Source organism: Pristis pectinata, chromosome 3 (assembly GCF_009764475.1).
Source record: "Pristis pectinata isolate sPriPec2 chromosome 3, sPriPec2.1.pri, whole genome shotgun sequence".
Classification (NCBI taxonomy): domain Eukaryota; kingdom Metazoa; phylum Chordata; class Chondrichthyes; order Rhinopristiformes; family Pristidae; genus Pristis; species Pristis pectinata.
Genome location: NC_067407.1, coordinates 133,586,745 through 133,601,650, shown reverse-complemented (window position 1 = coordinate 133,601,650; position 14,906 = coordinate 133,586,745). Strand labels below are relative to the sequence as shown.

Here is a 14,906-nt window from a genome sequence, read left to right as displayed (position 1 = left end):
CTCCAGCAAACCGGGAGCAGCCTGTGCACCTGCCTGTCATCTGCCACGGCTCCTGCGCACCTGTTGGGTCCTGGGGAGGGGGGGGTGGGGAGACTATTGTTGCACGTGGTCTGGAATGCAGCAATACAAAAATGTTTTACATCCACCGCCAGTGTGCATCTGTCAGTCCTTGTTGCATGTGCTGGACCATTGTTTCCAACTGGTGCATTTGCTCAGTTAACTTGCATGCATTGTAGGGTGTGGGAAGAGAGCGATAAGGACTGACACATACAGCTGTGTGTATATGTCGGGGAGAGATAAAGAGACAGACACAGGTGTGGGTGTAAAGAGAGACAGAGGCACAAACATACAGAGGTGTGCCTGGAGGGTGACAAATAGGCACAGGCATACAGATAGAGTGGGGGTGATCGACAAGGCATAGAATGTATGCGGGGGAGAGACATGCAGATGTAGGGGGGAGAGATACAGGCAACGAGGCACTGATGTGGGGAGCGAGAATGAGTAGAAACTGGCAGACGTTCAGGTGTGAAGAGAGAGGTACAAGTACAGAGTCACCAACGTAGACACATGTGGAGAAAGATTGGGCGATTTTGTGAACGGAGATACGGAGAGTGTGGGAGAGGAAGAAAGATACTGCTGCAGGTTCTGAGAGACATATGACTTATGGAGAGAGGAGAGAGATTGATGTGCTTCCTGAGGAATTGTATATCAATGTCGTTTGTAGGCAGGCACGGTAGTGTAGCGGTTAGCGTAATGCTGTGATAGCACCAGCGACCCGGGTTCGATTCCGGCCACTGTCTGTAAGGAGTTGGTACGTTCTCCCTGTGTCTGCATGGGTTTCCTCCGGGTGCTCTGGTTTCCTCCCACATTCCAAAGACATATTGGTTAGGAAGTTGTGGGCATGCTATGTTGGCGCCGGAAGCGTGGCGACACTTGCGGGCTGCCCCCTGAACACTCTACGCAAAAGATGTATTTCACTGTGTGTTTCGATGTACATGTGACTAATAAAGAAATCTTATCTTGTAGAAAGAGTTTAAAAAAATGCAGTTACTGGAAATCTGAAATAAAAACAGAAAATACTGGAAATTCTCAGGTCACTCAGCTTTGGTGGAGAGAGAAACCAAGCTGACACTTCTGGTGGATGACTTTTCATGAGAACCAAGAGATGTTAGAAATCCAACATGTTTGAATTTGCAAAGAAGGGGGAGGAGTGGAAAGAACAAAGGGAATATCTGTGATAGGGTGGAGAGCAAGACAGACTGACAGTGGTTATGGTGCCGCTGAGAGAGTGTGTTGAAGGCTTGTTAATTGCAGCTGATTTGTCTGGAGTAGATGTAACTAGGAGATAAATTATGATAGAGGAGAGAGAAAGAAAAGAATGCAGGAACTGTGAGATGCAAAATGCTGTGGTTTCTGGAAATTTGAAATAAAAGAGAATGATGGAGATACCCAGCACGTGAGGCAGCATCTTTGGAGAGGGAAATACTGACCTTTCAGCAGAATCAGGGTGGAGTTGATGGCATATGAGAGAAAATAGGTTACGGAAATATATAGCAGAATGAAACTGATGGGAATGCTCTGAGAGCTGACATAGCCAAGGTGGGCCAAATGTCCTCGTTCTAAATTATATGAAAATATGCAGAACAGAGTAAATGGCCAAAGACAGAGGTCAGAGTGGGGTGGAGGATTAAAGTGATAAGCAACTAGAAGCTCAAGGTCACCCTTGCAGGCTGAACAGTCAACCAATCTGCCTTTGATTTCTCCAGAAACGCATCACGAGCACTGAATGTAAAACACTAAGGTGGAAGAAGTGCAAGGGAGAGTGCTTCCCAGAGGAAATAATGGCATTTACTTCCAATTATTTTTGCCTAGTTGCTGCATAAGTAGCTTTAACCATTCTTCATCAATTCTCTATCTTCACCATCCCCCCGCCCCCACCCCACCACCTCCAAAAAAGAAGGTACATTGATGTTGAAAATCTTGACTGAACCAATGAAATCAATCTGAAGTGTGTGATCTGTTGTGAGATGCACACGACCTTCTGGGTTTCTTGCCACAGAGTGACAATGAGCTGCAGCAGTTCTGGACTGCAGACAGGAGGTGTTGAGATGTCTATGGTGCTGCCTCATCTCACATCACTTTAACTGAAGCTGGACTTCAGTTTGGTCCACGCAGAGGTGAATATGTTTTCCTGATCCCACCTATGCTATTCCAGTACCTGGTTTTAAGTTATGTTTATTAGTCACATGTACATCGAAACAAACAGTGAAATACATCTTTTGCATAGAGTGTTCTGGGGGCAGCCTGCAAGTGTCGCCACGCTTCCGGCGCCAACATAGCATGCCCACAACTTCCTAACCCGTACGAATGTGGGAGGAAACCAGAGCACCCGGAGGAAACCCACGCAGACACTGGGAGAACGTACAAACTCCTTACAGACAGCGGCCGGAATAGAACCCAGGTCGCTGGCGCTGTAATAGCGTTATGCTAACCACTACACTACCGTGTACACTATGGTTGCCACAATATAGGAAGGACGTGATCATGTGGAATCTTTCAGCCCACCTTGTCTGCACACTTCTTTGAAAGAGTTGCATAATTAGACTGACTCTTTCCCTATCTTTCCCTGCAAATGTTCCCACATGTGTTTATCTGATTGCCTCTTGAATTGTTGAATGACTTTGCATCACCTGAGTCATTTTTTTTGCTTTTTAAAAAAAAGTCTTATCTCCCCTCTGATTCTTTTATTTAAAACTGGTTACTCACCCCCACTGCCAGTAGAAATTGTTTTCCTATTGTATCAAAATCCCTCATAACTTCTAGCCCTCATAACTATTGAATCTCCCCTGTAAGTTAGAAGAGTTTGTTATCTGTATTTGAAAAGCCAAAAACTGCAGATGCTGTTGCCTGTGTTGTTTACTCTAAATACTAGCAGCAGCAGAGCCCTACCCAGGCCATCCTGATAAACTCTTTCAACTGAGGAATGCAGAACTGGTTACAAAATGAACTTCGTATGATTAGAGCCACCTGATTACATTTGCCAAACCAATTGGCCAACTGTGAATGAGTAGTATAAACATGAGTGGGGTTATTTACCATTGAAGCATTTATCCAGTGGAGTGAAACTGGTTTCTTCACCTCTTATTATGCCCACGTGGATGGCTTGCTGTGCTGGTGTGAACTGAGCTGGAAAGATCCAGATTTAACTCTGTTTGGGTAGTCCCTCAAGGTTGTGAAGGACTTGCTTCCTGTCAGTTCTGTGGGTTCTGAGGTGGCTGTTGAGCCCAGTGTGGGGCTTGCAGACTCTGCCACAGATGGAGCAGGAGGTGCCTGACAGCTGGTTAATTTAGGACCGGGTGTGCTTTTTCCACTATTTATTCTGGGCTTCTGTGTGCTACTGACAAACGGACTCCAGTTTCTCAATGCCCTCAGACTCTGTCACACAATGAATAAAACCCTTTCCAGCTTTGACTGCAAGTGGGAAGGTTAAAATTTACATTGTTCCAAGGAACCTCGCTTTCAGAGAGTTCCTACAAGTTCAAGCTGACAGTTGGGGGTAGAGCTCAAACCTCCAACACCCTACTCTCCTGTCTCAACATCACACTGCTATAGAATCATAGAACAGTACAGCACAATACAGGCCCTTCGGCCCACAATGTTGTGTCGACCTTTAAACCTCGCCTAAGATTATCTAACCCCTTCCTCCCACATATCCCTCTATTTAAAATTCCTCTGAATATGTGTGTGCAACATATCCGTATTCCCATTGATACATCTAATGGTATGGTGATAATATTAAGGGTGGTCTGATTAATTATGTATTAGGAGATTGGCTGAATGTTTAGGACAGAGTTGGAATAATGAGATCTTCATGATGGTAGGAGATGACTATAGGATTCTGTGTCAGGGCCTCAACTATTCACTGTATAATTATTAATAGCTTCTGGCAAGGGTTCTTAAACTTTTCTATATCAGGACTCTAAAACAATAGCTCACTACTTTCTTAAGACCATCTGATATTTAACAGCGACAGCGTTTTCCCAATTCTTTTCCTGGTGACCTATATTGAATTGTCATCCTTCAAAGTTTCAATGACTTAATTACCATTAATTCTACTAATATTTATTAGACGTTTTAACTGCTTTCAGACCAAGTTGTCAGAAACGGGATGGGTATACCTAGCATGATAAAAATGAAAATGTAGAAGAAAGAAATTCTGGTCTGAAAAGCCCCTAGGTTGTGGTGTACATGTTCCTTCATACAGATGTAGACTGACCATAGGCAAACCCACGCACTCTGTGGCCCACAACCTCAAGGGAAGAGGTTGTGCCTTCTGCCGTCTCCCTAAATCCCCTTCTTCCTTCTCTCTTTTCCCTTTCTCTAACCCTCCCCCCCACTCTCCCCCTTCCCTTCTGTGCTCTAACTCCCCATCCCTACTCTTTCTCTCCCACTCTCCAGCTACTTGCTAACTCCTGGACCAAAGCCACTTGCTAATTGCTGAACAGTCTCCAGACACACTCAGGGTTCCAAGAGCAATTTGTAAGATAAGGTATCTTTATTAGTCACACGTAGATCAAAACACACAGTGAAATGCATGTTTGTGTGGAGTGTTCTGGGGGCAGCCTGCAAGTGTTGCCATGCTTCTGGCGCCAACATAGCATGCCCACAACTTCCTAACCCGTACATCTTTGGAATGTGGGAGGAAACCCACACAGACACAGGGAGAACATACAAACTCCTTACATTCTCCCAGTGGATCTGGCTACCCATCAAGTTCTGCCTAATGTCAGCAGTCCAAGACCATTCAGTGTGGTGTGATTGGTGGTGGATGCAGAGAGGGTTATTTAGTACAGGCCCATGGTGGTGGCCAAGCAATGTGAGCATTACCTGTGGGGTGGAACTGCCCCCAAATCCTTGACCCACCAGAAAGGTGTTTGTGACCTGTGCTTTAAGAATTGCATATGGTAAAGGGAGGCACATATCCAAATGTTTTGATGCCACAATGATGGGTGTCATTGCAAGCCATGTAAACAAAAGAGGTATTCATGAATAGTCTTTTTATTCATTTTTCAGGATGAGGGCATCAATGGCAAAGGCAGCATATATTATGTATTCCTAATTGACCCCAATAAGCTGGTGGTGAGCCACTTTTCTGTACCCACATAGCCCTTTTAGATGAGGTGCACCCTTAGTGCTGTTGAATAGGGAGGTTCTGGCTTCTATATCCAGTGGTGATGAAGGAGAGGTGATATATTTCCAATTCAGGATGGTGCATGACTTGTAGGGGAACCCGCAGATAGTGGTGTTGCCTTATCCTTCATAAGAGTGGAGGTTGTGTGTTTGATTAAACAAGCAGGTGTAGCCTACACAGCCTCTCGAGATTGCACTGCCATCAATAAAATCATGGCTGATCTGACCTTGGCCTCAACTTCACTCTCCTGTCTATTCTGCTGGAGTCCAAAGGTCTGCCTATCTCAACCTTAAATATGTTCAGTGCTTCAGCCTCCACAGCTCTATAGTAGAGAATTCCAATGAGAAGAAATTTATCTTCATCTCCATTTCAAATGAATGATCCTGTTCTGAAACTATCCTTCCTTTTTTCTGGATATCCCCTTGAGGAGAAACATCCTCTCAGCATATACCCTGTCAAACCCTATTCAGTATTCTTTCAATGACATCACTGCTTATTGTTCTAAACCACAATGCACAGGGCAAACCTACTCAACTTTTATTCAAGACAACTCTAATCCCAGGAGTCAACTCTAATCTCAGGAGTGAACTGCCTCTTATACAAGTATATGTTTTCCTAAATAAGGAGACCAAAACTTTTAGCAGTGCTCCAGGTGTGGTCTTGCCAATACCCTATATGATTGCAACCAGATTTGCTTACTTTTATACTCCCATCTCCTTTGCAGAAGGGGTCAACATTCCATTTGCCTGCAGTAAGTAAGTGCATCTTATAGATGATAAATATAACAGCTATGTTGCACCTATGGTGGAGGAAATAAATGTTGAGGATAGTCTTGGATGTTATAGAGGTTCTTGATGGTTGTTGGAGCTGGACTCATCCAGGCTAGTATAGGGTATTCCATCACACCCCTGATATTTTTTGTATATAGGGAGTTATTCAGCACGAAAACAGGCCCTTCAGCCCAACGTCCATGCTGACAAAGGTGCCTACCTGAGCTAGTTCCATTTGCTTGCATTTGGCCCATATCCCTCTAAACTTTCCTATCCCTGTACCTGTCCAAATGTCTTTTAAATATTGTAATTGAACCTTCTCCTCAGGTCCCTTTTTAAATCTTTCCCCTCTCACCTTAATGCCCTCTAGTTTTAGACTCACCTACCCTGGAAAAAGGCCACCCACCTTAACCATGCCCCTCGTGATCTTATAAACCCCTATAAGGTCACCCTTCAGCCTCCTTTGCTCCTGGGAAACTGTCCCAGCCTATTCAATCTCCCCTTATAACTCAAGACCTTGAGTCCTGGGAACATCCTTGTGAATCTTTTCTGCATCCTCTCTAGCATAATCACATCCTTCCTATATTATGGCGATCAGAACTGCACATGTCCCAGGTGCAGTCTCACCAATGTCTTGTACAACTCTTGCACTCAATGCCTCATCTGATGAAGACAAGTTTCCTGTACACCACCTTCACCACCTTGTCTACCTGTGTCACCACTTTAAGGAACTCTATACTTGTACCCCTTGGTCTGTCTGTTCTACTACACTCCCTAGGTTCCTGTCACTGTGTAATTCCTGCACTGAAATACATCTCTTCAAATTCCATCTGCCATTCCTTTGTCCACTTTCCCAGTTGATCTTGATCCTGTTGTAACCTTAGACAACCTTCTTCATTGTCCACCACGCTGCCAATTTTGGTGTCATCCACGAACTTACTCATCCTTTGGGGAAGAGCTTTGGGGTGTTAGATGAGTCACTAGTTTCAAGATACCCAGCTTCTGACCTGCTCTTGTAACTGCAATATGTGTCTGGTCCAGTAGAGTTTATGGTCAATAATAACCTTCAGGATGTTGGTGATGGAGGACTCATTGATGGAAATATCACTGAATGTCAGTGGTTGGTGGCTAAACTCTCTCGTTAGTGATTGGTAAAATAGTGGCAGATGAATTTCAGAATGAGCAACATTTGATTACTTTGGACCTAAACTGGTTTAGTGAGTAGTTTTAAGATGGTGAAAAGCAATAGCACAGCTAAGAGACTTGAGGGTCCATCTCCGTAGATCATTAGACCCGCTTGGATAGGTTTAAAAAAAATAATTAAAAGGTTATAGAGTGCTGATCTTTAAGTATGGGATTGGAAGTTTTGTTGCAGTTTTACGAAGTTGTGGTTAAATGTCAGCTGGAATATTGTGAACAGCTTTGGGCACCACACCATCAGAAAGGTATGAAAGATATAATGGGAATGTAGAGCAGATTTAATGGAATGATAAACTCAAATAATAATGGAATTAAATTTTGAGAATAAAATTTAAAAACTCTGGAATTTGGAGATAATAGTATTGGTTCTCAAGATGCTTAAGAGGAACTGATTGGTTGTCAGTGAATCCAAAACTAAGATACTGGGCAGGCACGGTAGTGTAGTGGTTAGCATAATGCTATTACAGCACCAGCGACCTGGGTTCAATTCTGCCACTGTCTGTAAGGAGTTTGTATGTACTTCCCATGTCTGCATGGGATTCCTCCGGGTGCTCTGGTTTCCTCCCACATTCCAAAGTCGTATGGGTTAGGAAGTTGTGGGCATGCTATGTTGGCGCCGGAAGCGTGGCGACACTTGCGGGCTGCCCCCAGAACACTCTACGTAAAAGATGTATTTCACTGTGTGTTTCGATGTACATGTGACTAATAAAGAAATCTTATTGAATGGCGGAGCAGGCTCGACGGGCCAGGTGGCTGAGTCCTGCTCCTGTTTCTTATGTTCTTCTTATGAGATGAGGAGAAATGTGACTAATGGAGAAATCTTAACCTAGGAATTGGAGCCAGGCCTTTCAGGAGGGAAATTAAGAAACCCCTCTACAAACAAGGGTGGCAAAAATTTGGAAATTTTCCACAAATGGCAGTTGAATTTGGTCAGTTGTTAACCAAAGGTATTTGATACATGGAGTTTGGTTGCATATCAACAACGATCTCATAAATAGGCAGAATAGGCTTGAGAAGCTAAATGGCCAATTCGTTACTCTTGTTCATATTTAGCAGAACATTGGTTTTAACACTGTCTTGTGAACAGTTTCATTGCCTACCTAATCAACTGTAGAAGTATAGTCTTTGGTACAAATTATATCTTGAAAAATTAGAAATAAAGTAATTTTAATGAATCTGGAAATACGCAGTAGGTGTGCTAATCACTTAATGGTGGCAGCCCAAACCATGAGTATAGAGGCCAATTTTCATGAAAGGCTTTCAAATCTTTCCCTACAAATGATTATTATTGAATCTGTTTCTGTCACTCTTTAAGGTAGTGTATTCCAGATCATACCAACTCGCAGGTATTTCATCATGTTATCTCTGGTTCTTCTGTTAATTACTTGGTGCTCTGGTATCAAGCCTTCTGATACTGTACCTCTTTACTTAACAAAATTATTCTGATTTTTGAACACCCTTTTCAAATCTCTTCCTAACATTATCTATCCCGTGCAGCACAACCAAGCTTCTTTACTCATCCTTGGTATCATTCTAGTGAACTTGGTAGCATTTCAGTAAATCTGAGAGGTGATCTTACGGAAGTAGCATGATAGTTCAGAGGTTGGGAAAAGTACGACCAGAAAATTGTTTTAAGTTACATTATGAGAAAAGGGTAGGGATGCATGTAATGAAAACTCAGTTTAACACTAATATCCAAAAGTTGTCCTCAAATAAAGAGCAGTCAATGAATGGAATAGCCTTCTAGACAGGAAAGTGAAGGTGAAAAGCTTGGAATCATTTAAGATAATTTTGATGCTGCAACTTATTGTTCAGAATCTTTCAGAAAGATTGATTGAAGATGGGCCGAATGGCTTTCCACGTCTGCAATTTGTCTTGTGATTTATCCACTCTTAATATTAAGCTGGCTTTTCATTTCAAGGCCAACCTATACTTTTTAATGGGGTAAAACGTCCAAAGGCACAACTATTCAATTATTCGGATCCTGCATTATGTGAATTTTAGATTGTGCTGAAGCTCCAAATTAGATAGCCTCTTGCTGGCTACACCCTGGAAGTAAACATGCGGTATTTTGCTATGAAAGACCTGGTCTTTTTAAATAAAACACGAGCAGTCAAATATCTAACAGCCTTCTGGGTTGGACTGTGTGGCAAAATCCGCAAGTCCATGTGAATGTTGCTACCACTGGTCTTCTGCTTTCATTCCCTTTTAAGTACGATAGCCAAACAAAGCTTTGCAATGTGCAGCAGCAGGGTGAAATAAAAGCCCTAGGGCATTCAGTGTCAATTGTGCAATGCACTTGTACAGCTCCTTCCACAATCCGGGATCAGTGGGAAACAAGAGGAGCCATTAAGTCCATCTCATATTTTGTGTTTATAGAGTAACAAATACCTCACATCTCTTTCAAGGCAAGAAGGTATCTGGAGGTCAGATGAGCAGAAATAGTTTTGTGCTTTCCTGCTGCACTTCATGATGTTCTTTGATCCTCCTCCTCCTCCTCCCACTTCCATCGGTACATGTTAAACTCATGCACTCTGGCTACTTAACCACCCTTTACTTACTCGTGGTAGGAACGTTTCTGAGCACTTTTTTTTAAGAAGAAGGCAATCCCTATTGAAAATAGAAGCTCTAAGCCCTTCAAAGAAAATTTGATCGGTGGTCTTTATAAGGATGAAGTCTGTATGCAAAGGAATCTGGTGACCAGCAAGTCAGAGGCTGGCTCCTGGGATTAGAAGGTAAACTGAGAATGAATGGAAACCCGATACATGTATTCCACCACACTAACGTGAAGTGGCCGAAGTTTGGCAGGGAAAAGTGATGAACTTATTTTTTAAAAAAGTTAGTAAGCATTGACTGAGTATAGAAGAACACTTTTTAATTCTTTTATTTAGGAAGGCAACTGGTGCTGACTGCCAGATTTCATATAGTTGCTGTATAAGCTGGACCAATAATGGACTTGTGGTACCTTTCTGAGGTTTGCATGGATAAAGGCTGTGCCGCAATGAACCCCACACACTTAACAGCAGTCTAATTGTAGCAGCCTGAGCTAATGGAAATAAGTTCCCAGCTGGAAGTTTCTGCTTCCAGTGACCGCTAATGGAAAGTGCAGTGGAGGGGATGTCCAGTTGGAACAGGATCAGGCTGAGCCACAATATCCATTGTGATATCAGACCAACAGAGAGTTTCTTGTCCAGATTGGCAAGTGTAGAGTGAATGACTACTTGAGGGAGGGAGAAAATTGGATAAAATGATTTAAAAACAAAGCTGATGGAGCTGCAGTGTCTGTGAAGTTATCATCATTTCAAATGTTTTTGTGGACCTGATGCTAATTATATGGGACAGACTTTGCACTGATTTTTCCCATGACTATTTGCATCCCATACTGTATAAGCCAATGGGAAACCTAATTGAAATACGGTACACGTTTAGAAGCTGGCAGTGGGTTTTGTAGCAAATTTGCTAGGACGCTGGTATTGTTTTAACTGCTGTCAGTTGAAGTTCACAAAGCCTTACTGTCTGTTATCTATAACCCAGCAGACATTATCCCTTCATTTTAATGTAATGTTAGATGCCCTGCTTTTGGACTATTGTCTTAAGCCTTTTGCAGATCAGACACATTCTCTGCCCCTGTGCGGGGAACACTCGCTTTAATGGGTCTACGGCTTTTCTTCTTTTGTTCCCTTATTTTTCCTTCAGCTGCATTTGCTTCTTCTGCTGCGAGGAAAGAGCAGGCTTGAGTTGTGAACTTCACTGGAACCACATGCGAATCCTGGGCACGGACTCCTAAACAACATCTGCTTTTACATTCTGCATTCCCTTTCTGCCTGACACATGCACTCACTGTCTACCATTGATTTATGCATCATAGTAACAATAACTTAATCTGCGTTATTTTTGCTCCACTGAGAGAGTTGCTGCTTGGATTCTTTCATTTTGCAACATGTAAGTTTGACTATCGGAAGTCCTCAGGCAGGGTTGTTCTAAGAGGCAGTAATTTTGTAGTCATTTGTGGGTATGTTTTTTCATATTGTAGAAATGGGCATCTTCATGCCTGCTTGTGGCATCTACAAGGCAAAGAGCAATCACTCATTGGTATGAAGAAGAATCTCTCATTGACATAGTACCTTTCATGACCTCTGGACATCTCAAAAGTCAAGGTCAAAGCTGAGTTTATTGTCAAATGCACAAATACATGTACGCACAGGTGCAATGAAAAACTTACTTCCAGCAGCATCCCAGGCACATAGCATTAGAGACAACATTCACAAGAAAAGCATAAATTATACAAAATTATACAATAAAGAACACATTTAGAACAAAATAAAGTCCATTATTGTGCGAAGTACTACTTGTGTTGCTATACTGAGGGGGTGATTAGGGTTTGTGCAGGTTGGTTCAAGAACCGAATGGTTGAAGGGAAGTAGCTGTTCTTGAGCCTGGTGGTGTGTAACTTCAAGCTTCTGTACCTCATGCCTGATGGTAGCTGCAAGAAGATGGCATGGTGGGGTATGATGATAGATGTTGCCTTCTTGCGGCAGCACCTTGTGTAGATACTTTTAATGGTAGGGAGGGATGTGCCCCTGATGTATTAGGCTGAATCTGCTGCTCTCTGCAGCTGCTTACATTCATGCATGTTCAAATTGCCGTACCAGACCATGATGCAACTAGCCAGGATACTTCCAACAAGTACAACTGTAGTCCCATTAGTAACAGTGATAGTGAACAGATAATCAGTTTTGATGGTGTTTGTTGAAGTATGATTTGTCAAGACACCAGATAGATCTGTCCAACCTTTTTTGAAATGGTGTCATTAGATTTTCTTTTTAACACTTAGCTATGAGGTGAGGCAGGGTCCTCAGCTTAATTTCTCATCTGAAAGGCTGCAGCGCCAGCAATACAGCACTCCCTCAGTACTCTGGATTGTCAACTGTGCTTGTGTTTCTGCAGCTGGACTGGAGCTCCTAACCTTCTAAAAGAGGGTGCTGCAACTGAGCTATTACCAGGGCAGACAGAGATCAGACTGGGTAAGGATGGCACACTCTTTTCCCAGATTGGTACAAAGCACTCAGACAATAGACCTGCAACATTGTTCTTGCAGTATGTTTTGCGAGCCCAGTATGTGCAGTCTATGCCAAAAGGAACCATAAACCTTAAGAGAAAGGGGCAGAGGATTAGAAGGGAGGAGTAGGTTGGAATTGCGGGTTAGGCCAGTGAGGAAGATGGGCATTATCTAGCAGCGATCACATCACTGAACTAGCAATCCGAAGATTGAGTTCACCACAGGGTGTTGACAATTTGAATTCAGTTTAAATAACAAAAAGGAAGTGACAAACTAGTATCAAGTGGCAATAGACCTGGCTGATTTTCATTTTAAAAAAATCAAACCTGTTCACTCATATCCCTTAAGTTAGAAAACCTGACATCTTCTTTACGTTTGTGGATAAGATCTGTGATAACCAGTGGCACCAGTTTAGGGCAGCAAAGGATGGGCAATAAAAGGTGGCATATGATCGATTACACATGCCAGGAATTAACTAATAATAAGTTGAAAAGAGTTGCATTTGCTCCCAAGGTGAGCAAGGGAGCTGGTAGTTTCAGGACATTTCTCAGATCTCAGACTGTTATGTTGGGAACTTAAGATCAGTTTGGCATTGACTCACCCTCCCCCTCTAACATTTTAATTTACAGAACCAACAATGAAATTATTCTGCGATCCTCCTGACGTGGTAAATCACCATTACAAATGTGAACACTGGATTGCATATATATTAGCTATGTAGGCAAAACACACACCTTGTGGTTTTGCAGCTCACCAAGATACCAAATGACTTCCCAAATTATTTTGTGCACTTTGCTGGCTGTGCTAGTTCTTGACCATTGTGGTAGCATAAATGGTACCAGATGGACCTCCTGCCAGCTGGCCTTGTTTCACACAGTGTGTGCAGCAAGTGACTAATTTGCCATCATTGTCCGGTCATTAATCTTTGATTCTCTTTTTCAGGTGTCCCATGTTGATTCGCGAGCTGTGCACCTGGCTTCCCTTTTTGTGCGGGGCCTGGCTGTGCTCATTTCAGCTAATAGTGCTTGTGGCTTCCCATTTAAAATGGTCGACCTGATGCCATGGGAGGTGTTTGATGGGAAGCTTTTCCACGCAAAGTACCTGCAGTCTCACAGTGGATGTACAACGGAGGACCTCCTGGAAAAGAATGTATGTATACAGATGGAGCATTCATGCTTGAGGTGGCTCTCAACTAATGATGGTGGTTTACAGTAGGTTATTTTCAAAAGCAAATACCATCTGGTAACATAAATACAAAGACCAGTTATCACAAACAAGGTGCAATTAATGATTAATCTTTTCGGTCTAAAGTCAGTTTGTATCTCCATATGTGAATGCATGTATTTTGTTTAAATATTCTTTGATACAAATAGAATTTTAAAACAAAGCTTAGAAATCATAGAAGATTTACAACACAGAAGTAGGTTATTCAGTTTATCGTGCCTGTACAGGTCGACAAAAAAGTGTTTCTTTATTTACTCTGTTATCAAACATACATTTGTCTTCATTAAGGTCACAGTGCAAACCTTTGTGCATTGCCCTATTTTATCTTTCCAACTCCCTCTGCTGAAGGCATCAGGTAAGGTTCCATAGATGCTGCTTCATCCAGGCACTCATTATTTATCTGTCAGTATTAACTGCATTCATCAGCAGCCTATTTGATCATACTGGACCTTGTATCTTGTTCTGACCTAACAGGGTCACTGGGTAGCAGTTGAGAGAGAGATTTTGTTTTCCTTTTGCAGCGGCCCTAGGCTGGAGGTCCTGATGCCAGCTGAATCACCCAGTCCCCATGTCGCTTGTCACCTGGGTTGCCAGTTTAATTTGGCAATTGTACATATTTCTTTTTCCCCATCATTAATTCCCAGCTGTCTTGCCTTTGGACTCCATTCACCACAGTTCTGCAGCAAACCAATTTACTCAATCACTTTTATTTTTAATGCATTTCTTCTTGATAAATCTTACAATCTCTCCTCATCCTGATCATTCCCTTATTTCTACAGATTTAAGTCCCAGAGAAGCAAACTTGGTTATTTTGGGAGAAGGCTGGTTGCTTCCCATTCATTTGCAGATCGGTCTGGGTCTGCAAACTACAACCTGACCCTCTACTCAGTATTTCAGGATCATTTTGAAATGCAGCAATAACCCCAGCACCTCTTATCCACTGCGAACCACTGCCTTAAACCTCCCCCTTTTTTCCCCACTGTTGCCTCCAACAACAAAGCAAGGAGTTCATTAAACTGCTCTGCTGCTTCCCACCCTTCCAACTGCCCTGCAGAGTCAAGTGTAGCTTAAGGATCAATCTGCCCCAGGCCCAGATTTTGCAGCACCTGTTTTCTATCGTATCTTACCTCGTGCACTCTCAGAGCATGTTTTGTTCAGGAGATCCACATCCTCTGCTCCCATTGGTTTTCTCCCTTCCACCTCTCTCACTGGTAGGTAGACGCTGTTAACAGGGAACCAAATATGATGCTGTGTGAAAGTTAAGCACAGATTTTAGAGGCACCCACTTTGGAAAAGATATGGAGGCTGATGGGATAGTAGTTTGCAAGGACAAAGAGATCACTATTTCACTAAGGAATCACACAAAGGGATAGACTATTTTCCAAATGGGGAGAGAATTCAGAAATCAGAGGTGCAAAGGGACTTGGGAGTCCTAGTGCAGGATTCCCTAAAGGTTAACTTA

General features: G+C 42.7%; 1 protein-coding gene across 2 annotated transcripts in view; it reads left to right on the top strand.

The window, feature by feature from the left end:
- Positions 1-14,906, top strand: part of fam120b (family with sequence similarity 120B) — an 83,564-nt gene that overhangs the window by 52,222 nt on the left and 16,436 nt on the right. For both annotated transcript variants that reach the window (XR_007956104.1, XM_052013195.1), the window contains exon 7: positions 13,163-13,369. Coding sequence is in view for 1 of the 2 variants with exons in the window: in XM_052013195.1 (XP_051869155.1) it covers positions 13,163-13,369 (207 nt within the window). In the remaining variant the exon portion in view is untranslated. The remainder of the gene's footprint in view (positions 1-13,162; positions 13,370-14,906) is intronic.